Source organism: Colletotrichum gloeosporioides (assembly GCF_011800055.1).
Source record: "Colletotrichum gloeosporioides strain Lc1 chromosome Unknown consensus_22, whole genome shotgun sequence".
NCBI lineage: Eukaryota > Fungi > Ascomycota > Sordariomycetes > Glomerellales > Glomerellaceae > Colletotrichum > Colletotrichum gloeosporioides.
Genome location: NW_025544667.1, coordinates 483,932 through 509,359, shown reverse-complemented (window position 1 = coordinate 509,359; position 25,428 = coordinate 483,932). Strand labels below are relative to the sequence as shown.

Here is a 25,428-nt window from a genome sequence, read left to right as displayed (position 1 = left end):
TGTCGATCGATGCGTCTTTGCGTACTGGGCTTTTTGGTCATTCCTTATTTTCTTTTCTCCACCCAGGTTGTTTTAGAATTTTAGAAAGTGAAAGACTTGAAAGATAGGCCTCAAGATATTAACAGATTGATGCCATTTGGCCCCATCTTACGAGGTACACCGTATTGAAGGGTGCCAGATCATCTTAGGCACTCCGTGGTCGCCGGTCGAGAGATTTTTCAGTCTTCGTCAACAACGGAGAAGCCTTTCGGATTTCGGATATCAAAACAAGTCCAGGCCATGTTGCTCGCGGAAAGCTGCCGTTCTGTGTACAGGGGGGTAAGAGACGTCACGGATGGAGCCCGTACTGGTACCGGGACCCATCGGCCAAAAGCCGACGGGATAGTACATGACCCCCCACCGAACTGGATCTCTTTGACGTCGAGGCTTAATCTGACGGCATCGTAGTCTTGGCGAGGTTTGTAACACGATTGCTGTATTAGGTAGGTGAGCCGCGTGGGATCCTTGGATGGAGGGCTGTCGAACTTACGATTGGGGATCGGGTACGACACCACCCCTGAATGGATGGAAGGTGGGACTTCGGGCCGGCCCATTTTCTTCGTCCGAAGGTCGGGTTTGATCTGATAAGATGAGAGGTGGCCAATAAGCGGGAGGTGGGCTTGTGGTGGTTTTGTCCTGGGCTGCTTCCGAGTTGGGGAGTGCTGTTTTTGGTTTGGAAAGAGAAGTTCTTCTGGATTTGAGTGGGCTGAGAGACTTTCTGGCTTGGCTGCCGCCGATTGTGGAAAAATGGAACGCCTACGAACGGCGAAGACTGACTCGTTACGACGGATGTTGCCAACTATTGCACAGCTGAAAATCAGAACAGTGACGAGAAGATGGTCTCGTATCGAGGATGGCAACACTGAAGAGGGTGGAAGACGGACGGGGCCGCACACTCCCAACTATCCTCGTACCATCCATCCCGTGGGCGGTTAAGATGTCTCCTTTCAGTAAGTGGGTAAACATCCAACCTCTCTGTGGTCAAGTCGGGTGAGCCTGGGCATGAGGGTCGGTCTCCGATGCGTATTACGGTGGGATGAGATCTCCGGGCATGCTGGAGATCTTATGAACAGAGACCCTCCTTCCTCGATCTTCTGCGGAGGTTTGTGTGCAGAATATCGGTCGCAGGCTGCTGACTTTCCTCTCTCTTGCTGAAATCTAGGGGCATCCTGCACACACCCACGATGCCCGCCGCGTTAAAGTCGATATCGAAGCAGGCGCTGGCCATGGCCAACGCGCGCTCACGCACGAGCTTCGACGTCGAGAAGCTTACCAACCTCATCTGCGGCGGAGCGTCTGTCGTCCGCGCTCGACGCGCGGCTTGGGCGAGGGTTGAGAAGGCGCTTGGGACGGATGATACGTCGCGTCTGCCGGGGCACTATGCCAAGACGAGCCGCGAAGACCTGTAAGTTCATCTCGAACATGTCCCCTTTCCCGCAAACGACCATTGTATTGACCAAGGGCGTTCCCAGATACCTCGACGGCCTCCGCATGGGCCGCGCCGTCTGGGAAGACCGCCGGACGCACAACCACGCCCACTTCGACTGGCTCACGCCGCGCTATACGCTCTTCAACTACTCCCCCTTCGGCCTCTCGCCGGCCATGTTCGTCAAGATGCTGCAGCTGATGGCGACGCCGGCGCAGCAGGCGCGCTGGCTCGCCCCCGCGCTCGCGGGGCGGATCAACGGCGCGTACGTGCAGACGGAGCTGGGCCACGGGACGTTTGTGCGCGGGCTCGAGACGGTGGCGGAGTTTGATCCCGCAACGGACGAGTTTGTGATCAGGTCGCCCGGGGGCGCGGCGAGTACCAAGTTCTGGCCGGGGAGTCTTGCGTTCTCGGCGTCGCATGCGATTGTGATGGCGCGATTGGTTACAAGGGGCAAGGATGAGGGGGTGCATCCGTTCATGGTGCAGTTGAGGGACGTGGAGACGGGGCGGCCGGTGGAGGGGGTCGAGTTGGGGGATATCGGGGTCAAGATGAGTCATAACCAGAATGATAACGGGTTTGTGAGGTTTGAGGTAGTGAGGGTGCCGAGGGGGAACATGTTGATGGCGCAGGTGGCGGTCGGGCGGGACGGGGTGTATGAGAGGAGGGAGGGGACGCATGAGAAGGCTGCGTATGGGACGATGATGGTGACGAGGTCGAAGATGACGTGGGTTAACGGTGTGCAGCTCGCGGCGGCTACGACGATTGCGACGAGGTATTCGACGGTGAGAGTGCAGGGGACCCTGCCGTTTGGGAAGGGGGACGAGGAGGAGGTTCCGTTGATTAGCTTCCGCAGTCAGCATTTTCGGCTGTTGACGTTGGTGGCGAAGGCGTATGGCATCTTGTTTGCGTCGAAGTATACCGAGGAGGTTCATCGGGAGTTTGAGCGGAGGAGCGAGGAGGGTGACTTCTCGACTATGACGGACGCGCATGCGCTTATTTCGGGGATGAAGGCGTGGTCGTCGGCGATTGCGTCTGAGGGGACGGAGGATGCGAGAAGGGCCTGTGGTGGGCAGGGGTATCTCGTCACGTCGGGTCTGCCGGAGCTGGTGCAGACTTCTGCGATGATGTGTACCGGCGAAGGGGATACCCATGTGTTGTTCCAGCAGCTGGCGAGGTATCTGATGAAGTTTACGGGATTTGCAGGGAAGGCAGGGGAGCAAGGGTTGCCTGGAGACCTGAGATATCTCGCGGCGCCGTATACCAGACGGTGTACGGAGGCTGACTTCAGGGATCCGAAAGATGAGAAGACACAGCTATTAATCTTCCAGCACCGGGCTCAAAGGTTGATTGATCGGGCATCGAGGGGATTGAGAAAGGGAGTGGAGAGGGGTAAGACAAAGGGAGAGGCGTGGAATGAGTGCGTCATGGGATTGATGAGTGCTGCGAGGGCGCATACTGAGTATCTCATCTTAAGGGAGTTTGTCGGAGCTGTAGAAAAGGTTGAGGACGAAGAGGTGAAGGATGTATTGGAGAAGCTGAGATCGGTGTTTGCGTTGTCGACGATTGTGAACCCCCAGTCGGCGGATGCCTTGGCTTTTGTCGAGGATGGGTTCTTGTCGGAGGAGCAGTTGGATGAGATTCGGCATACGCTTGGAAGGCTGTTGGACGAGCTTCTTCCGGACGCTATTGGGCTTACAGATGCATGGGACTTCACAGACGCTGGGTTGGGAAGCGCGATCGGAAGAAAGGACGGAGAGGCGTACGAAATGCTCATGAGTTGGACAAGACAGTTGCCCATCAACAAGATGGTGAAGAGAAACGAAGGTGTTCATCCTGAGGCTTGGAGAAAGTACATCAGACCGGCCCTGAAGGGCATTGAAGAAGACAAGAAGGAGTCGGGGGGAAGTGGCATTGAGTTTACACCTGATGAGAGGGAACATCAGGTGATGATGGCTGGGAAGGCTGCTGAAGTATTGTAAATACGTTTCTCATGACTGACTGGGCCTTGTTGCTAAGCAATCGCAATTTTTGTTTCAGTCAAGTGTTCTCCCTGGGCATCAGCCGGCCGCAAAGCGCTGGGATAAACGAATCCAATCCCTACTCTTTTGTATCTTCCCAGGGTTTCGTCCACTTCCTGGACCAAAAGCCCCCAGTAAACCATTTCGCAACTCCCAACCGTGAGGAGATCATGGCAATTGACCTAAGCAGTCAGCGGTGTCGGGAAGAAGCGAAGCTCATCGCAGAAAACCTACCGAGCCGCAATGTGAACATGAACCATGGCCTGGTATGCTAGTGGTTACGTCGCAATGACAGGAGGGTATTGCGCGGTGTATCATGTCATCGCCCAGGAAATGGAGATTGCTTTTAATAGGAAGTCAGCCGCGTTCAAAGAAGCCTGGAAAGATAGTCTCCCACCAAATATCAAAAATCGGCCGGCGAACCGAAGCCACGACGAGGAACTGGATGTTGTGGGTCGGGACTTCTTGATCAAGCCTTGCTACCCCAATAATCTTGTCATCCTTTGTACTGTGTGAATCGCGCATTAGGAAATCCTTCATCTTCTTATCGGGTTCTCCAGAGTTAAGTGCGGAGAACGCCAGCTCAATATTTTCAGATCGTTGTAGGCTTGACGCGATGCTGGCATGTGTCACTTCCTCGGACAGATGGTTGACACAGCATTCTTGCAGCGGAGTAAGCCCCACGCTGAGCATTTGACCCTTTGCTTGCACCAGTCCTGAGTCCATTAGCTCTAGGTTCGCGATATCGACCCGGCTCTCTGGCCTAATTGGGATGCTGTTGTAGGTCCCCAAGGGCCACCTTTTCGCACCCCCTGAGGCGGCCCAGGACCATGATGGCAGCTCTGGCAGATACTCATCGTCACTAGACATTTCTATCGGCAGCCAAAGAAGTTGTTCGAGCAGTTGTGCTTTCCAAACGCCGAACTTGAACATGGTATCAATGGCCTCGAGAGCCGGCCTGCCTTCCGCAACGTTCTTCTCAGCTGATGCGGTTTTCTCGTCTGTGAACATGTGGCGGAATAGGTTAGATGCTCCAGTAGTTTCAGTCGCAATGCCGCGGATCGCAACTAGTCGATCCGAAGGATACGTGAGGACTTTCCCGGTGTATTCGCTCAAAAGTGCCAACCAAGAACTTGAAAGGACTTGAGGCTTTGAGTAATTCCATTGTTCGTTATACTCGCGATGCGAACACGCCCATGACATGCCCCCTGGCATGAACAACACCTTCCTGTTGGCGAAGTACCACTCTTGGTAGGCCCAAGCTCGCTGATGTAGTGGACCATATGATGGGGCTGCAGGCTCTTGAGGAAGTATCGCCAAGTTGTACTCTCCTTGCGAAGATGTAGCCCTTCCAGTAACGAGAGAGTATGGTGAATAGGGCAACGTGAATGTTTCAGGATGAGGGCGTTTTGTGATAAACAGCCCTTCAGTCGAGTCCCTCGAGCCAGCAGCGGCGAGAACGAGTGTGGCGTTCTTGTAGATCGACCCCATGTTTTCGGACTCTCGAAGCCATTCCCTTGGGTCATCTTGCACAATACAGAGAGAATCGATCCACAAGTATTCGATTTGGAGAGTCGATACAAGGTACACCGCATCCCGAAACGTTGCTGGCAGTTGATCAAATGGGATCTCTGCCATTCGAGTCTCGAGGTTTTGCAGCGTTGTCCGCAACGGCTGCTTATTGATAGGACCCCAGCAGTGGCTTAAAGCGCAGTAGGATCCATATGAGTCTTTTGTTTCAATGAGCCTAACCGATATTTGATTGCTTGTATCCTTAGTGATGGAGAGGACCCGTGTTGGTAGCTTTGAGGCCTTGGCAGTGATTGGAGGCATAGGCCCCGCCTCAGCGTCGCAAGATTCGTTTAGACATGGTCTGGAGATTGGATGACCTTCAATGCAATGATGTAACCATTCTCTTATACGACTTGCGGTTTTAGCCGGATCATCATCCAGAAGTGGTGGCAGAGTGGCTATCAGTTTAGACGCAGGTGTGTCTGTACTCAGTCGCCGGGGTTAGACTAGACTTCCCGCCCAATTCGTTCGGCAAGGACTTGCTTGCCTTTTGAAGCCCAGACGGCCAATTTCAATGGTCGCACTTTGTGCGACATCTTCCAACTGAAACCAAGACTCGAAAAAGAATCTTTGCTCATTCCCGAGAGAAAACACTTAGATGCCTCGATGTTGACATCATACTGATCTCCAGGCTTATCTGGAGCATCATAGTCCGGCCCATATCCATCTTTCAGAAATCGATGAACATGAAGGCAGAGTTGGCACACCGAGGAGAACTCTTGCACAAGTCTCCGTTTCTTGAGGCTGAACGTCTTGCTGAATGCGGTGATTGTCCTCGGAGGCGGAAAAAAGTCGAAGAACTCATAGCAGCCGGGACAGTAACCCGATCCGTTGACGGCCAGGGTCATGTCCCGGAAAGCATAGGTGGCATCCATCGGATATACAACCAACGCCCGAATGAAAGCTGCCACATCAGTGACGCACCGGCTTGAGCTGTTGTGCAAAATTGTGCGGTGAGTTTGGGAGAAAAAAGAGGGGTTTAGGCTGATTCTCACCCAGTATTACTGGTGCCGTCTGACAGGGTGCATCAAGAGCAGTCGCCTGATTGGTCTGCGCTCTTATCGTGCATACGCGTGGAGATTTTCAGCTGGTGTAGCGTTGTGGGACGGTCTGAACCAGCAGTTTTCTATCGCTAGCTGAGTTCCGACCATCACTTACACTACAAGACATCATATGAAGGGGAAACTCAGTGACAACACTAGCAGTGCCGACATTTAGGGTTGCATTTTAAGTGGGAGCAGTCGCTGGTTCTCAACGGGAATCTGATAGAACTGCGTGGGCAACGCTAAATCAATATTTTCTATCGTAGTTCTATATCAACTCTGCCATTATAACATCTGCAGTAATTATGATCAGCAGGTCTTGGCATTGTTGAAGCTTGCTTTGCAGAAGGCGCTGCAGCTCTGATTGTCTTCAACCTGAGAGAAGCTTTGACACGACGACCCAAGTTGGCAAGAGCACCTCTGCAACATACTGTTAGACAATTTGAATACAATAGAACCGAGCTTATAAGGATCGGGTATTTGAGATGACGATAACCGAAACCGAAAGCAACAGCAGACAAGATATACAAGGGGCGGGATTATCGAGGGTGGTTTGGCTTACGTGTAGAGCATACGCGTTTCCCGCGAAAATTGAAAGGGCGACGGCAATAATTGAGAACTTCATTTTGATTGTAATGGCGTAATGCTTGAGAGCCGACGTTTTATTGAGTTGAAGACGCTTTGGTGTATGTGTGGATTCAGACGAGAGTAGATGCACCGATGCACAAGAGATCTGCCGGGAGAGCAGCAGAATAAATAATCTGGACAATCTGATCCGGCACCGCGATGGTAGTTCTGAATTTCATCCGTTTGCCAAGAACCATTACGCAACCCACCGGACCGGCTACATTAGGAAGCTTATTGGGTTTCGGAGGTTTGACCACTGTTTTCAGGGACAAGTCCGCAGACCGAGAGTTTTGAACCAGCTATTGTCGGTATGATCAGTAATATCCATGCTAGTCGAATTGGCCTGAGCTCACATTCAAGGTTCCCAAATGAGAACACCTGATTTTGTGTTTGTGCGACAAGCGGGAACATTGCGGGGATATTCTCCCCGGCCTACGTGGCGTGGACGGAGACTTTTCAAGGCCTCCAGTCGCAGGTCTCGAGTCATGATTCATGTGCGGATCAACCCTCTGGGCGGTTGCAACAGTCTCAAAAGATCATTCGAATGGTCTTGTGAGTTCGTTCAGTGGAAACCCGACACCGTGTTCTGCCCATAGGATTAGTCTTAAGGACCGTGAGAATAACCCAATGGGGTCACTAGAACATTATACCAGACTCCTCCCATCCCAATCGTCATGTTCCTCTGTCTGCCGTGTCAATCTCCTACGTAGGCCTCCGGTGCGTTTGGATTTACGCGATGCCTTGTTGGCAGTTGAATTGATGGGATGTTCCTCCCCTTTTTGGTCCCGGAAAGACAACGCTTTTATGTCCCAGTCGTACATGTATCCAACTGCCACAAGGAGGAAAGGCAAAGGTACAATTACTAGAGCGATGAGATTAGCACCCGGTATTTTAAAGAGTATCAGTGGGGAGGGACCCGTACAAATCACGACAAGAGACCACCAGGGTGCTCCAAGGAAGGATTCCACATCCAAGGCAAACAAACTGGTGAGGAATGAGAGTGGCAACTCGGCCGATTATCAGCATGGGCGTCAACAAGCGAGCAATGGGCGGACGCAACTTACGAACCATACAGTGACAACTGTAAATATTATAACTCTCTTTCCCTGATCAACAGCCTCTTTGGCCTGCCGATTCGCGATCTCACTCTCATGCAGTGTGAGGGTTGTTTGTAACTATAGATCGATGGTCAGACCCCGGCCTCGTTGATAGTCATTTGTCTCAGCTTACAGCTTCTTGAATGTTGCTAGCAAGCCTATCCAATTCCTCAACGTCATTCTTGACGTATTTGGCCTTCATATTCTCATCGAACCCCGCCTTGCTAACGCTCGGTATCGTGTTCTCCATGCTAGCTTGAACCTTCTGCTGATATTCGGCGATAGTTTTGAGGATGTGCAATTCGTCACGGACATCTTTAATCTGAAATAGAAACCGGGCTGCTTTCCTCGTTGCTTCTAGAACATCTGTAAGCGTGAGCGGCTGGTTCTTGCCTTTGGCTTGTTTTTCATCCATTTCGACTGGTTGATTGGAGAATTGGAGAAACAAATCCGTTTCGTTTCGTCCCTGTGCGCACAGTCAGACAACAATTCATCGACTTAGGTGTGGTACAGCGAACAATTTGGTTGATGAAATCGGAGAATACTTGACGAATAGATCGTTCTTCAACGACAACGCGTGTTCTAGCTTGGTTGTGCGCGGCTTTTCCACCGTTAACCTTTGTCTTTGCTGACGCGGGGTCCGACTGGTCGTCCCTGATAGGTTCAGAGATTTGCTTCTCGAGCTCCTGCTTTCTTTCATACGCCCCAATGCAGTACTCGGCAATAACTTTGCTTAGTTCTTGTGGAGAATTAATTCCACCATTCAAACTCCCATCATCCGCTCGCCGAAGGAGATGCTCACGAATCTCCGCCACAAACGTGCTTTTCTCATCCACCTTAGCGCAAGAGGTTGATGTGATGAGCCATTCTACGCGAGTGGTAAGCGCTACCGTAAAGCCCTCGTGGTATCTGCAATTATTGACTTACTGTCACCAATTGTCCATGCCCATAACTGGCTGACGCGTAGGATAGTTTGAGGCTTCTGAGGCTTCTGACGCTTGCCGCCTACCTTTGAGCCCGGCGACAGGTATTTCGTGATCACCTGGGTTTCATTTCGGTCCAATCGATCTCTAGCGGAATCTTTGTCCTCAGCGAAGTGATAATAATGCTCGTCCAATGTTGGAGAGTCGTGAAGGACAGAGGTTTTGTAGGCACTGAAAAGATCTTGGCGTTGAAAAGCACGTTCAGGTTGCTCCATTGACTGAGGCCTTGGAAAGGACGTCGCCTCAGGAGTGCCGTCATGGTGTGTGTGTTCCTTTTCGTGATCATATTGCCCGACTACAAGAAATGGCATCTGATTGACCATGTCAGTACCAATCAAGGGAAAGAAAGACATCGCTAGTATCTCACGTAGAGTGCTGAAGCTGGACAATGAAGGGAGTTGCTAGAATTCATTTTCTCGTCATCCTGAGCAACGGGACCTGGCGGGGATCCAACATTATCTCCTGGTGCATGATTACCTATGTTTGTGTTATAAGGACCTATTTCAGACACTTTTGAAAGGTTTATGAACTCACTCTGGACCGAATTTGTTTCCGGTACCGAAACATCTTCAGCCTGCATTCTGACGTACCGCGGCCGCATGAATCGGGATGGAGACGTTTTGTCGGGAATTTGAACCCAACTGGCTTGCAAGAATGAAGCCAACTTTTCCTGGTCACTGATCTCATTCTGCGACTGCGATCTCATGATCTTCACTGCGGTGTCCTACACGGAAAAATGTTTAAGTTTTCAGTTGTACCAGCGTTAAAACAGTAAAGGATGCAATCTTACTTTCATCCACTCCATCTACTCAAAATTAGCCTGTGAACTACAAGAAATTTGAAAGTTAAGCGACTAACATTTGTGGCAGGGAGATGAATCCATGTGAAGGCACTTTCGGTGGGCAGGCTTTTCCTGGCTGATTCTGTGCAGGGTTTCGTCCCCGTACCAAATTGCTGAATTTGGTCGATTGTAGTCAACTTGATGGGTGAATCGCCGTAGACAAGCTCATCAACCTTTTGGAACGTGAGGGCCTCCAGATCCAGCAGGTGAAATCTGACCGCTGCTGCATTGAAGTGTTTAGAGCATCTCGTCATTTCGGGGGTACGTTTGGAAATCTTCCAGTACTTTTTAGGCACTCGAGGAATGAAACTCAGAACACCCACCATCGCGTTCAGGACTTGTCTTTCGGTCAAATCGTCCTTCCGATCCGTATTTCTCTTTTTCTCTTGGGCAGGGTAGATCTGCTTCAACTGCTCAATAATTCCCGTACCACGCTTTCTGCCACGGTCATCGAGAGCAGGACAATTCAGCAACACTCGAGGCATTCGACGATATATCGCCCAGTCGACTAGTGTCCATTCATCTCGTGACTTCAATAAATCAATGGAGTCCTGAGTGCCCAGCTTTGACAGAATGTCGATCGCGATAGTATGACGCTCCTCTCTCAATGCAAGCCAGCGTAAAAGCTGGTCCCTCAGAGGGCCGTCTTCTTTGAGGCGGTTGACCATGGCATCAAGCAGTGGGCGAGACTCGTTGTCGAAAGCATCATCAAATGCTGTCTTCTTTGCCATGGTCGGTCGCAAAAGCGTCTCCTGGGGCCACCATCTTATGATTTCTAATGCAGTGTTCTTTGCATGATCACTGTTGAATGTCTTAGCCATAATCATGGCATGATCGAGTGCCGTCTGGTTAATGTTGTCTGTGATATCGGCATTCGGTCTCAAACTTTCGAGGAAGTTGCGAAGAGATTCCACTGAGGCAGAGCTTGGTTCAGCAGCACACAGGGTCATAAGGACTGTCATTCCCTCGTCATCACGATGATCGATGGCACGTTCAGACAGATGATCTGAACCAACCAGGGCGAGATGATTGACCATCTTGTCGAGAATTGAGAAGTATTGTTCCTTGATGGCCATTATCATCGGCGTTCGATTGGCGTTGTCTGGAATATCAAGATCCACTCCTGCTTTCAACAAGGCGTCGACGACACTTTCGCGCCCAAACCAAGTAGCCCGGCTGACTGGCGTCCAACCTTCAAACCTTTCCTTGCTGTTAAGGTACTTGCGATCGACCTCGATTAGACGGTCCAGCAAGGCTGGCTCCAGATCGTAAAAGCTTGCATAATGGAGGAGACACCATCCATCTGAGTCCGGACCTGTGGTTCCAGCCTTTTTGTCTAATAAAAGCCTGATCAAGTCTGAGTTGCCATACCAACAGGCAGTGTGTAAAGGTTGCACCCCATCGTCGTCCCGCGCGTTGATATCTGCACCAGCACTAATCAGCTGTTCGCAGATTTTCACGCGGCCCTTCTGGATGGCGATGTGAAGTGGCGTCGAGTGTGGGAACCACAAAGACGGTACATTAACATCATCCTCCAGCGTTTCTTCCAGATACTCGGGCAAGCCGGCATCCATAGGCGTGGTGGCGATGCTAGCAACAGCGACAGATGCGTCGTCATCCGCAAGATCACGGCCAGCACCAGTGGTGTCTTCGGCAGCTTTGACAGCAGGCTCGGCAGTTCCACTGCTTGTGGCATCGACCTTTTCATCAGTGGGACTGACAGTAGCATTGACAGGAACATCGGCGGCTGTTTTGACGGTATCGTTGTCATCCCTGATGGAATTATGTTCCGAGACGTCGTCATTGGTACTGCTGATGCTGGGCGTAGTTAGATCTTGAAGAAAGCTAAGAAGTCGCGTTTCGATTTCTGGAACACTTTTGTTGCTTGGTGTATTAGGCTGTTCTCGTTCATCCTTATGAATGTTCTCTTCACCATCACCGTTGTCCAGTGGTTGTGTCGAAAAGTCATCATGCGCGTGCCCGTCACGATTGTTGAGCCGTTCGTCTGTGTCGTTTGAGGTAGATTCCATGGCTGACAGCCCGCTTCTCAAGAAAGGACTGAACTGGATATGGAAACAATACCCAACGAAGTTTACTGCGATGTTTGCGAGAAGGAGATTGAGACACTATTTGCAGGAACGGAGGGTGAACCTGTGCATATATTGCCAGAACTTCGGTATAATGGAGGGGAGCCTCTGGCGAATTCAGGCTCAGAAGCCCGGGCTGTTATTGGTCGCCTTATCTCCCACACTACTTGGCATGCATGCTGCTCACAGCATAAGCAATCTCGCGGCTAAATTCTAATTGAAGCTGAAGCAGGATTTTCGGCCTTCATTTCCGTTTCGAGTGGTGAGCTGCCTGTGCGCCCCACTCATGAGGTTGATTTACATGCAGCTCGAAATCCTTACTTTGCAAGGCACAGGAGGCTCCGTTTATCAGTTCGCAAAACACGCGTGACCTCGCGACGAAAGTGGTCGAAGCATGGTGTGAGAAGGCTTGTCAAAATTGGCGCATGACCCGGCAGGAGTTGTCAGCCTGCATGATTAGAAATCCACCTCTCGACAAGAACCAGACTGGTCGCATATGACAGATCACGTTGGACAACCGTTGAAGGGTCTTTTTGGACAGAGCCTGCTTCTTTTGCGCCATGGCGACTAAAACCTGTTCAAGTTCTCGTGCTGACGTACGCTTGGAAGAACACTTCAAGGAGTATCTTCAACATTCAAGAGCTTCTTAGCTGAGACCAAGATCTCGATAAATCCAGACGAAGGTATCCAAAAGAAACCATCTAATCCCAGCTCACTCTCTCCCTCCAGCCCTCCGCCCCTCTTACCACTCCAATACCTCCCCAACAATCCTATCAGCCGGGAACACTGGATACCAAAACCTCACCCCCCCTCCCCCCTTCAACCGCCATGGTAACTATCTTCAACAACCATCCCCCCATACTCAAACGTAGGCAGCCCCAACCCCCTCGCCATCTCCAGCCCCGCGTCGCTCAATAACGCATACGGCAAGTGCTCCCGCTCCCGAAACTCCCTCTGCACCCCCGCCGTCTGCGCCGACACGCCAAAAAGGTGCGCCACCCCGGCAACCGCCAGCCGCGCCGCGTTGTCGCGATACGAGCACGCCGTCGGGGTACACCCCCGCGCGCCCGGGACGGCGGAGCGGGGGTACACGAAGATGAGGGTGAGTCCCGCGAGGGTGGAGACGTCTGTCTTGGTGGAGGGGTCACTGGCGGTCGGGAGCGGGATGCTGGGGACGGAGAGGCCAGGAAGGTGGTCGCAGACGCCATCGTCAACGGGCGGGGGAGGTTGGATGAGAAGGAGGATATGAGTGCTTTTGGAATTTGGCCATGAGCGATTGCATACTCCAAAGTTTCGACCACGCAAAATATGCTCGGGGTTGAGCTCACTGCTCATAATGTAAAGTTGAATGAATTTTTTCGAGTCAGATCCAAGGACAGTTCGTTCATGTTCATCAGTCTCACGGCTGCCTGTGAGGTTTCTTTGGCCAATCGGAATAAAAGAGCATCAAATTCGGTTTCGCATTAAATATCTGCGCAATACGAAGCAATAAATCCGGGATGCTACAGCCACCAGGCCCACTCACAAGATACGCCAGTTACGCCCATAAGAATAACACATCTTGAGGAACACCACGAAATCGGGAGAAATCTTCACCGGAATGGGGTCTCTGAGAATGCGCAGTGACTCACCTGCATTCGCCTCGGACTTGACCCACCAGGATTGATATCGGCAGCAAGTCCGGTCGTGCTTTTGATAGGGACGCGTGATTCACAGGTAATATTCATTTAGAGAAGAGTTGCTTTAGCAAAGAGTGTATTTATGGAGTGACCAAAAAGGTCTATTGGTTATCAAAGTCGAAAGAAAACAAAGAACATAAGAAAGAATACCATGAGTGTCCCACAACACTGAGGAAGCCTAAGTCCCCATACCCTATTGAGAAGAACAAAAGAAAAGCTAGTAGAGTGATGCAATGTGCGTTGAACTGATGAAAGCAGTGTCGGCTCCTTCGAGGGCCAGTCTCTGGATGATGTTACACATACGGTATCAGAAGCACACATCAATGCCAATTTGGTGTGCTTGACGCTGCCACCAAAGAAACGCTGCAGACTGCTCCGCGACCTAGTGGGGAACAAATGGCACCGGATCTGGGGCCGAGCAAACCGCGCCGCGGTTGCCAGGCCGAGGTGCGCTCGTGCTTCGGGGAACGCTACTTCCAGCAGACGTGTTTGACTCCAGCTGTTGCCGCTGGGTCCTGGGTCTCTTCGCTGTTGGTTGAGTAACGCCAGTGGATGGTTCCTGAGTCGTTGCTGGTACCCGCTTTCGGCGGTGGTTATGAGTGTGCGCAGTTCGCGTCATGCTTGCTGGAGCAGCGGGCTGCATGTTGTTTCGCATGTTGTTGTTCTGCTGCATACGCATCAATGATTCCAGCTGCATCTGCTGTTGTTCTAACTGGTGCCGCATCATCTGATACTGGAATAGCGTAATCGAAACAGACGGCTGCTCGAACCCACAAGTTGAAAGTTGAGTCTGTTGAGTCTGTCCTTGGGAAAGCAAAGCTGCCGGTTGAATGGCGTACTGAGATTGTGCCATGTAGGACGCGTCGTGAAAGCTGTTGAGGCCTGGAGGTGCATGGCCAGTCTGAATAGTGTTGACCGCACGGCTATTCATATACTGTTGCGTGTTCGGCATTCCACTCAAAGTGGTAGTAGCCATCCTGAAGGGCGCGTTGGTGGGGATTATCGTGGGAATTGTGGCGGGCATACTGGCGGACGCGTTGTTCATCGTGGTCATTCTTCCTGAGAACTGATTGCAAGTGGGATGAACGGCTGGTTGGCTTGATGTTCGCTGAGGACGTGGTCTATGCGGTCGTTGATACTCCCCAACTGATGTTCTGGCGACAATGGGAGTTGTTGCGGCTGTCACGGGTTGGAAGCGAGGCGGCAGACGCTGTGTGTGGGAAGATGCACCATAGAAGACAGCTTGAGGCGGAGGCAGACGGGGGCTCTGGACTAAGAATAATCAGCTTGTGGTTTTGCATCGAAGAGAAGTGAAAACATACCCAACATTCCCGATGGAGTCCGAGGCGGCCAAATGCCTGTCGTGTTCTGCCAGGGATATTCTCGGTCGTGAAGTTGGGTGGCAGGAGCAGGAGCAGGCTTCGCAGCATCTAACATAACAGGGCTATCGGACGGAGCCGGCGGTGTGGCTGTTGGCGTGTCAGCTGTGCGGGAAACAATGGACAGGAGACTTCCACTTACTTTGCGCGGTCGCAGGGGAGATAACCTCCGAAGGAACACTTGACTGCTCAGAGGCGATCTCGCTGTCCTGCTCTGTAGCCTCGATGACACGAGTAGCCTCAGCAGAACCGTTGGCGGTCTGCTCATTAGGTTCGTCCATAGCAGTGAAGAAGTTCTCGAAGTTGGAGTTGAAAGTCGCAAAGGTGTTGTTGGTGAAGGCGTCGATGTCGAAGGTGTCGTTGTCGAAGCCTTCAGTGGTGAGATTGTCGTTATCGGTGATGGCGTTCGCAACACCAATACTCTCGCCACAGAAGCGATTAATGGCAGTCTCTGCAGAAGATGTGCCATGGGAAGCGACATCATCGTCGTTGGTGACGGCGCGAGGAGCCTCGTCGGTCACCTGCTCGACAGGCTCGTCCGCATCTTGGGTGGCGACGGCGTCCCCGGTGGTACGGCGTTCGGCCTCGGCCTCTTGGCGCTCCTCCTCGTTCATCATCTCTGCCAGACGAATAATGCCTTCAACAGCTTTCCGGTCGTCAAGAGGGAGGCCTCTGGCGAGGGCCCATTCGCGGTCAAGCCCCGCCTGGTCGTACATGGCGATGGCCAGGGTTGAGATCGCGAGATTGCGCGGTGCGGATAGAAGCAAGTAAAACGATAAAATGCAAGACAGCTGTGTGGTACGATAGTACAAATCGGAAGCCAAGTATTGAAGTGACAGTTGATGGGGAATGGTGCTCTTTTGGTTGCAAAGGGAAGAAATTTGCAGAGTCGGGGAGGCGGAAGGTAGGAAGATGCAGAGGAGAGGGGGCAGGAGTCGGAGAAAGGCGTTAAAGAGTGGCAGGCCGGGGGCTTTCCGCGTCGCGAGAGGCAGGAGAGAAAATTTGTAATGGAGGCATCTCCGGAAGGAAGGTGCGACCTTCTGCCGTGGAGGAAGGAACGAGGGAAGGTGGCGGGTGGTTGACCGAGATCGCTCCTTCCTCGCCAGCAACGACCCTCAAGCTCCACGCGTGTTAACGTGTCTAGCTAAACAATATACAATGAGATGAACAGAAATGACTACCATAGACTCTGTTTAATAGAGTCTTGAAACCTAGCCATTGTGGGTAATACATAGTACGCAAATAGCACTGGACTTAGTCGGAGTCTAGACTGACTGAATCACGGCTGCGTATCAACACCAAGCTGCGAATCACCCATGCCTCGCGATGCGGAACATCAAAAGAAGGGCTTTCGATTACCTAAGCACTATCGGCCTCTACATTGCTGACAACCCGTCCAGGTAGGCCGTCGCGCGCGCAAACCTAAATGACCACACCCCTTTGGACCAACGGCAGTATCAAACAGATCTTGCGAGGGCCAATATCTCATCAGCACACCTCTCTGGCTGTTCCATATTCACCCAATGCCCCGCGCCATCGATGTGCACTGCGCTCCGCCAGCAAACAGGCTCGACGCTGGTCCCATTCTCCATGGCCTCAAGGGAACCCGGAACTTGGTACGTTCCCCAGTCAGCTGTGCCAGAGACATACTTTGTCGGCACAGCTATCTTTGTTCCTGCAAATGGGAGCAGGTCCTCCGCCTGCTTGGGGTCGATGATGGCCCGGTACCACTGCAAAGCGCGATCAAACTTTGTCCGGCCAAACTCCTCAGAGTACACACGAAGATCTGCGTCAGTAAGCCAAGGAGTGTCTGGAAGCTTCTCAAGGACACTCTGTGACTCTTCTGCCATGTCCAGCTCGACATTTCCGCGCATCGACAAGTCCGCTCTCATGACGTAGTAATGCGGCATAACAGCCAGCTCCTCCGCCGTCCATGACTTCTGAGGATGCGGCTTGTTCCCAACCCAGTCTGCAGACTTGAGATGGAAATAGCCCCTGAGGAAGTTATGAAGAGGCTCCCCTTTCGGATTCGTCCACTCGTCAGCTGCGCCAGGTGACGCGTTGTAGTACTTGTAGTGCTTCCTCGGAGGATTCAATTTCCCGAGAGACGCCTGAATATCCGGGTCCCCTCCACCCTTGTTGCTGCTGGCTGAAGGAGCGGGAATGCCCTTGAAAGGGTGTGCCATGAGAACAAGCGACTTGACCAAGTCCTTGCGAATTATTGAAGTGAGCGATGCCGGCACAGCCCCGAGATCGTGGCCGACGATTGTGTGAACAGATTCGTAGCCCAAGCCCTCGAGAAGCGACACGACGTCGTGAACTGAGAAGACAGGGCGGATGGTATCCTCTGCAATTGGGCTGAGGTCGGAATTGTGGGTTCGTCCGAAGCCTCTCATGTCGGGAGCAACGGCATGATAGCCCGCGTTCGCGAGGAGTGGCAGGATGTAGCGCCAGTCGTACGACAAGTTCGGAAAACCATGGAGCAGAAGGATTAGGGGGGGCTGGGTTTCTGGTGCTTTGTTCTCAGGAACTGATTCGAGAATATGCATTTTGAGGCTCTTTGGAGCCGTGTCGACGAACCGAGACGTGACACCTTTTGGCAGGTTCCAGGGCGGAAGTTTGGCAGGATCCATCTTGGTCAATGAGTCCGTATCGTCAAGTCTGAAACAGCAATGAGTCTGACGAAGTATCCTGGAGAACATGGACTAAACACTGTAGAAATATCTTCACGAAAGAGGGGGGATGCTGCCTATGGAGGGGTGAACGGTCGTTGGCATGATTACGTCATGAACCTCGGCATTTCATAGCCACGAATGAGGAGGCTTGAAGTCAACCTCATGCGCGATGATCTTTTCTCTAGATCAAAATGTTTACTTGAAACTGAGCGCAGAGACAATTAATCTCAAAAGAGCCGTTTCGCCACAAATGCCTTATTTCTGATCTCCAGGCTTTGCCAGAGTGCCTCGGTCTTACCATCTACCACACCAAGCTCTTTTGTCCCTCCACAATGAACTGGTCAAATCTTGCCTCTTTTCTAACACCCTCGGCCCCCGAGGCATGAGCAAACAACCCAAAAATTGGCCCAGTCATCTCTCTTGCGACCAGATCTGCCACACGTGCCGACCCCGCTTGCTTCCAATCCTCGTCGTCCTTCTCCCGGTAGAAGAACCTGTACTCCTTCGCCGACGTCTCAACCCGGAAGCTCAGTGAAGTTGTCCCCGAGCCAGCATCCAGGGAGACGCTCTGCTTCTTGTCTTCCGATGTGGTTGTAACATCGAATACTAGCCGCGACGACCCAAAATCGTAGGCGAGAGAAACATGACGCAGCGCGTCTTTGTAAAGAGCCAAGCCTGCAACAACGGTGTTTCCCGACTTCGTCGCCGTAAGGTCCAATGAGACCGATGCACTCGCGTCCATGGCCCTTTGACGCTTGCCAAAGAATGTAGCTGTGCCGGATGGTGATGAGATGCTGGAACCGCTAGCTCGAAGGCGGAACACTCTCCCTTCACCCTCTCCGCTGAACTCGTACTTGTCGAAATCAGGATCCCGGATGTAGACCAGGTCAACGTCCCTTGGCGACGGCGGTAGATGTCTCCTCGCTCCAATCGCTTCCTTCACCTCGCGCTGGAACTCCATCGTCGGCTGCTGCACCGTCGGCCACCCTCCCTCCGGCCAATCCAGCGCCGTCAAAAACGTCTCCCTCCCCAAAGGCGGCGCCTCATCCTCATCCCTCACCCCCAACACAGCAGCCCACCACGCCCCCTCCCCGTCCTGAAAGAGCTCTCCATGCCCAACGTTCTGCACATACTCCGCCTTTCCGTCCGCAGTCATGATCGGGTTCCCCTCCCACGACTCAAACGGGCCCCAGATACTCTTCGAGCGCCCGATACTCAACATGTGATGCTCAAACGTTCCGCCCTCAGCCACAAGCAGATGGTACCACTCTCCGCGCTTGTAAAAATGCGGGCCCTCAGTATCGTACCTCGCGTACCCGCCCCAGATCTCCTTGACCTCGGACAGCGCCTCCCCTGTCGCGATGTCGATCTCGAACTGCTTGATCGTGCAGCTCGGCTGCTTGAGGCGATCTATCATCCAGCACCCCTGCACGTACGCCCGCCCGTCGTCGTCGAAGAACAGACTGGGATCGATCCCGTGGAATGGGAAGTAGATCGGATCAGACCACTCGCCAGCCCAGATGTCGGCGGTGCTGACGTAGAAGTTCTCGAGGCAGAACTCCCCGTCGCGGCGGGTCGCGTTGGTGCAGATGATGTAAAACCTGCCCTCGTGGTGTCGAATTGAGGGTGCGAATAGGCCTGCGGACGAGACCATGATGTTGCCCGTGTCGAGAGGCATCACCGCCGTCTCGGCGCGCTCGAGGCTGAGCTGCTCCTTGCGGTTGATCGCATTGCCTTTAGATCTTTTGTTAGTCACGACCCTGGAAGCCACCTTGCGATAACGAAGAGGGGACAGACCGATTTGTTTCCATTCTTGCAAATCCGTCGACGCGTAAATAGGTATAGCGGGGAAGACGTGAAAGGACGACGTAGCGAGGTAGAACACCCCGTCCACAAAGACCACGGACGGGTCGGGCGCGAAGCCGGGAATGATGGGATTGCGGAATGTCTTTGTCTCTGCCATCGCGGGATATGTCTTCCGGCTGCGAAATTTCCTAGATCAGGTCATTGCCTCAACCATCTTGCCTCTGCGGCTCGCTCGTCGGCACCTCAACCTTATACCACCCCGCGCGTCATGTAGTGGGGATACAGCGAGATGGGGGGTTGCGGGTCCAATTCTCCGCGGAGGATTATGCACGCCAACAGCCCACTTCCCATGTTGGAGCAGAACCCACTTGGCGCGGAGAGAGGGAAGTCCAGGCTTATTGATGCGTACCTGGCCATGACTAGCGGTCATTGCTCAGCTCGTCCGAGACTCTGGAATTGAGTCGCGCGAGAACGTCCAGAAGCGTGCTAAACAGGGACTTGGCGCGGGCGGAGATTGCGTCGTTGGTCACGCTATGAATTATTTCAAGCAGAGCCACGCCGACTTGGCGTAGTTTCTCGACCTGGTGGGGTTTCAGCTGAAGTAAAGGTTCAAATCATTAAAAGAACAGACTTACGCATGGCTCTCCGTTGGCTTGGAGCGCTTCGAACGGCAGTTCGGTGACAATCTCTACCAAGTCACTCGCGATCTCCACTTTCCGGAGAGACAGCATCGTCGGATCGTTGGTGAGCCCGAGGATCTCGGCAAAGCCACGATCGGCGAACCGGCAAAGAAGCACTAGGCGTAATGCGTGTAGCGTCACGAAAAGATTTGCCTTCTGCGTGGCAAAAGAGCGAGTCCGGAACCGGAGCATGGCTTCGTTCGTCGCTGTATCTTCACTAGAAGAAGGGTCTCTTATCCAAGGCGGACAATTATGCAGAATGCTCGTGAAGTCAAAGTATGACTTCATGATACTCGTTCTCAAAGTCGTGGTGTCTGGCGGTGTTGTGGCGACAGCGTCGCTTCTGCCTTGAAGACGAGTCAGGAGATTCAAGTCGATGAGCATTTCTGATGCGGTGTACCAGAGCCGGAAACAAAGATGAAAGCCCACGCGTAGTTGGCTTTCGAAAGCGATGTTACTTGGATTATGCGTCGTGTCCATCAGTCCGCATGCCATGTTCTCGTCGAAGATCGTGGTGATGGGCGTATCCAGACACATCTGATGCAGAGAAATCGGCACCTTCTGCAAGATGGAGGCAGACTTGTCACCAATGTAAAGGTGCCAGAACGCGTTCCTCCTCAGCTGGGCCTCAGGCCACTCGAGCTCTGCAAAACTCGTCTCATCATACAGACGCATCTCCTGGACAAGACGCAGAGCTTCGCCCATAACATGCCACGAAACGCGTGTCTTTCCCAGCGCATGAAGCGCGTTCGAGTGGAAGTACCGGATAATCACCGAACTGCTCTCGGGATGCTCGACGTCGTAATCTTGGTATAACCGAAGAGCCTCGCGTGACGTCCTGAGAAAAGGCCATGCCAACGCGCTGCCTGGCGCGAAGAAGTCACTTGGCAGACTGGACGATACGAACGCGCACATGCCTGTCAACAGAGCAAAGGCCCGGGTTGTCGATACGTCCGAAGTGGAGGGCCCGGCAACCGAGCTGCTGGGAATCGCCGTTTCGCCCCGGAGAATTGGGACGACGATGGGGACGGCTTGGCGCACTATTGGCTCGCAGATCACCGGACCTGTGGGAAACTCCCATTGCATGTAGAGGTCGATGCATGTGGAGAGAACATGCTCTAACGGCGCATATGGGAGCGCCTTCCCGAGAGCCGAGAGAAGTTCGTCTTGCGCTTCGCGGAAGGGGCTGATTCTGAGCTTAGCTGGAACGCTGGGCGTACTCAGGCAGATAGCTTCCGTCCCAGCGTCGTTACCAGGTGAACTGTCGATACAGTCCGTTACGTTAACAGCATCCGCCCCCCCTTTTTACCGAAATTACGTATATATAATCCCTATATATATATAAAAATTTACTTAATACTATATAGATACTTATAATATAGTAATTAACTTATTTTAATAGTTTTAATTAATCTATTCCTATTAAATCTTATTATCTAAAAGTATTATAATACCTCCTAAATACTACTATATAGTTTAATAAATAGATAATAACCTATCTAAGTATTATTTATTACCTATTATTAATAGTATATAGAAATAATAATATATATAATAACTAATATAAGATATTACTAGAGATCCTCTTTAATACTCTATTTTATTATTAATTAGGATTATTATACTTACTAAGAAGGTTTATTAAGCTATTATTATTAAGGAGATTACTAAGGAAGTTATTATTAAAATTATTATTATTAAGACTAAACCTAAGATTAATAATTTAATAGCTCCTAAGTTTATATTATAAAAAAGGTATATATTTATAATACCTCTATTATTATAAAAAGTTCTAAAAATATTTTCTTACTAAAAAGTAATAATAATATAGAGGAAGTAAAAAAAAGATCTACTATATATAATTTAGCTCTAAAGTACTCTACTTTTATTAATATTATTATTTTAACTAAACTTAACTTTAATTAACTTAACTTCTTATTAAACTACTTAATTTATAGATAAAATACTTATAGCCTCTTACTATAGTACTAATAATATATTTATATTATTCTATAATATATTTAAAGCGGAGGATAATATAAGTAATAAGGAACTAATTCTATTATAAATCTAAGTTATTTATAGTTTAATATTTAAAAGTAATAGTTTACTTATTCTTAATCTAACTATTAAGAGTANTATTATATATAATAGATTTAGTATTACTAATATATTAGATATAAATAATAAAGACTAGGAGGTAGATAGTAATACTTAACTTAAAGTAGAAATAGTTTATTTATATATTCTAAAAAAAACTAATATTATTATTATTATTACTTAGAGAAAGTTTATTAATATATTTAAACTAATATTAATATTTATTTAGGTCTATCTATTTACTAGAGAGGTTATTTAACTAAATATTCTATAAGTTAATATTATTCCCTCTCTTAAATAAATTAAAAAGAGAGGTAAAATTTACTTTACTATTAAGTAATAATATAGTATTATACTAATTTTTAATAATATAATAACTAATATATAAATACTTTAAAAAAGTAACTAAATAAGTATTTTAGTTAATATATAAGAAGTAATTAATTATAAATTTAATAATCCTATAAATATTAAGTATTAGAAGGAGGGTATATATAGATAACTTCTCTATATATATATTTACTTAAAGTATTAGAAATATAAGAATAGTTTAAGTAATAAGAAGTTTAACTAATATTATATATTAAACTAGAAGTATTATAAAATTAAATCTTACTATATAGAGAAATAAGTAAAAGCTTTTATAACTAAATAAACTAATATTATTAATATAGAACTACTTAAAAAACTACTTAGTGAGATTCTTTATAACTAGTTTATAGAGGATTAGAAATACTAAAATAAGAGAAATAAGAATATTATTAAAGTTAATAATAATTAGGAGATAATAATAATAATAGAAAAGAAAGTTAAAAATATTATATTTCTATTATTAAGGTTAAGATCTAGCTTAACTAATACTAATAGTAATACTATTATTAATATATATAGTAATATAGGGGTATTAAATTATTATTTTTAATATTCTAATCTATATATATAGCTACTACTATTAGTATTAGTACTAATAGTATATTAACTATATATAAATATCTTATAGTATTTATTACTAACTCTTCTACTATTAAACCTTTTAAGTNAGTATATTAGCTATATATAAATATCTTATAATATTTATTACTAACTCTTCTACTATTAAACCTTTTAAGTACTTATTAACTAAGTATTATATTTCTAATTTATTTATCCTTATTAATAGTATTAAATTTACTCTAAAAAGCTTTAGATTAAGTAACTAGCTTTATTAAGTAGTTTATATCTATTTATAATAAGTAATATAATATTAATAAAAAGTTTAGAAAGAAGCTATAGAAACTATAATTAATAAATAATAACTTATAAATAATTTATAAGTTACTAAATATTTAGTTTACTAAATATAGTTTTATTTAAGATTTTACTAAAGATATTAAGAACTTAATTATATCCTTTATAAATAATAATACTTATTATAAAAAATAGTTTAATACTATCTCTAATATAATATCTTACTTTAAACTTTATTTAAACTATTAAGAGTTAGAAGGAGATATTTATATAAGAATATATATATAAGAAAATTAGGATTTTAGGCTTAGCGCTAGCGCTGAGCTGTCGCTAGGCCTCTACTGAGGTTTAGCTAGGTTATTAAGCTAAGCCCTAAAAAGGGGCGCTACGTATATAAGTAGCTAGAAGGGCTAACTTACCTAGTTTATAGTAATTAACCCCTATATTACTACCCTCTTATCCTTCCCTAGCCTAGCCTCTTAGGCTATACCCTTATAATTAGGTAAGTTCTACTTACTATAAGTAGCTAACTTTAGAATAAGTAGTAGTATAAGATCTTACTAAGCTATTACTAATAACTTTATAGCGCTAGGTAGTGAAAATTTTACTTTAGAAGTAGCTTCTAGGTCTAAAACCCCTCTAGCTATAGCTATTAACGTAGCCCTAATTACTAAACTTATCGTAACTATTTAGTATTAAGCTAACTAGAACGATATACTAATTAGGGCCCTCTCTAATTAACTAACCCTTATACTAGCCTCTAAAACTTCTAAAATAGCTTAAGTTTATAAATATAAACGCTTACTAGTATATACTTATAGAGTCCTCACTAAAGATAGTACGCTAGCCTAAATCTATAATTAGCTAATAGCTATAGGAGATAGTAATACCCTCTATCTTAGTACTTCTAAAGCTTAGAAGATCTATTAAGTACTTATAAGAGTAGCTACTACCTTATAAATATAGTAATATAACTATTAAGCTAGCTTTATAGTAACTAAGCCTAATAGCTATAATAGCCCTTAAGACCTTATATAAGCTAACTTCTTAGTATTTATTTACTAAGAATATATTAATACTAAGCTTTAAGAGCGCTAGTTATATAGCCTACTTAACAGCCTCTAGTAGGAAGCTAATTAGTAACCTCTTTAGTTTTTCACTAACTAGTTAGTAATATATTAAGCCTTTAGTATAGACTTTAAAGAGTTATAAGCTTATACCTATATATTCTTTTTTTAGCTTTTATTTTAGCTCTAATAGGCTTTTAAATAGTAGAAGTTTAATATATAGTAACTGCGCACTATAACTACTACTATAGAGTAGCTATAAGAGACCAACCTAAAGTAGTATAATTACTATAAAAGACCTAGTAAGCTTTTAGCGCTATAGACGTAAGAGGCTACTACTAAGCTAGCCTTAAAGAGGCTTTATTTTAACTATAATACTTCTAGCGCACTAAATACTACCTACCTAAAGTATAGTAAAAGTAATCACTATAAGCCTAATTACTAAGCTAATAAGTAGTATAAAATATACTATAAAAAAGGCTACTTTATAGAAATATACTAGTATAAAGCTAACCTTTTAGTAGCTATAGCCTATACTTATATAAATGCTATATAGATATAGTAGCTTCTAAGTATTAATAAGAATAGCTTTACTAGCCCTATCCTAAACTAGTAGATAAGCTATAAGCTAGATATATTAGAAGATAAATAGCTACTAGGTATTTAGAGGATAGTAGGTAAAGCTACTAGTATATAGGTAAAAGACCTAAAACTATATAAAAGCTAGCTTAGCCTACTAGTATATAGGTAAAAAACCTAAAGCTATATAGAAAGTAATAGACTATCCCTAGTAACTTAGATACTACTAAGAGCCTATAATACCTCTAGTAAAGCTAACAGTATATAAGTATAAAACCTAAAGCTATATAGAAGTAGCTAGCCTACTAATATATAAGTAAAAGACCTAAAGCTACGTAGAAGATAATAATAGAGCTGCTAAGTACCTAGGGGGCCTCTAGTAAAGCTGATAGCGCGTAAATATAAGACCTAAGGCTATATAGAAATAAAAAGACTAATTATAAGCGCTATAGAGGGTTTAAATCCCTATATAGGTAGGAGTTTTATTATTTTTACTATAG

At 47.8% G+C, this 25,428-nt stretch overlaps 5 protein-coding genes across 5 annotated transcripts; 1 reads left to right on the top strand and 4 right to left on the bottom strand.

Annotated features, from left to right (window-relative positions):
- Window positions 1-1,223: 1,223 nt before the first annotated feature.
- GCG54_00006911 (Peroxisomal acyl-coenzyme A oxidase 2) lies at window positions 1,224-3,447 on the top strand (the record flags this gene model as incomplete). The annotated part of the gene is made up of 2 exons (XM_045406903.1): window positions 1,224-1,444; window positions 1,512-3,447. The coding sequence occupies 2 exons, from the start codon at window positions 1,224-1,226 to the stop codon at window positions 3,445-3,447; spliced, it is 2,157 nt and encodes a 718-aa protein (XP_045267449.1).
- A 396-nt stretch (window positions 3,448-3,843) lies between these two features.
- GCG54_00006910 (uncharacterized protein) lies at window positions 3,844-13,071 on the bottom strand (the record flags this gene model as incomplete). Its single annotated transcript, XM_045406902.1, is given in 12 exon segments — window positions 3,844-5,375; window positions 7,435-7,712; window positions 7,793-7,809; window positions 7,826-7,903; window positions 7,959-8,291; window positions 8,344-8,693; window positions 8,753-9,119; window positions 9,176-9,285; window positions 9,343-9,532; window positions 9,667-11,654; window positions 12,453-12,506; window positions 12,573-13,071. 12 exon segments carry the CDS (start codon window positions 13,069-13,071, stop codon window positions 3,844-3,846), a joined length of 5,796 nt encoding a protein of 1,931 aa, XP_045267448.1.
- A 726-nt stretch (window positions 13,072-13,797) lies between these two features.
- On the bottom strand, window positions 13,798-15,510 carry GCG54_00006909 (uncharacterized protein; the record flags this gene model as incomplete). The annotated part of the gene is made up of 3 exons (XM_045406901.1): window positions 13,798-14,687; window positions 14,738-14,884; window positions 14,937-15,510. The coding sequence occupies 3 exons, from the start codon at window positions 15,508-15,510 to the stop codon at window positions 13,798-13,800; spliced, it is 1,611 nt and encodes a 536-aa protein (XP_045267447.1).
- Window positions 15,511-16,251: 741 nt separating this feature from the next.
- On the bottom strand, window positions 16,252-19,432 carry GCG54_00006908 (Non-reducing end alpha-L-arabinofuranosidase BoGH43B; the record flags this gene model as incomplete). The annotated part of the gene is made up of 3 exons (XM_045406900.1): window positions 16,252-17,455; window positions 17,919-19,203; window positions 19,267-19,432. The coding sequence occupies 3 exons, from the start codon at window positions 19,430-19,432 to the stop codon at window positions 16,252-16,254; spliced, it is 2,655 nt and encodes an 884-aa protein (XP_045267446.1).
- Window positions 19,433-19,694: 262 nt separating this feature from the next.
- On the bottom strand, window positions 19,695-21,247 carry GCG54_00006907 (uncharacterized protein; the record flags this gene model as incomplete). Its single annotated transcript, XM_045406899.1, has 3 exons — window positions 19,695-19,856; window positions 19,911-21,216; window positions 21,237-21,247. The coding sequence occupies 3 exons, from the start codon at window positions 21,245-21,247 to the stop codon at window positions 19,695-19,697; spliced, it is 1,479 nt and encodes a 492-aa protein (XP_045267445.1).
- Window positions 21,248-25,428: the final 4,181 nt, after the last annotated feature.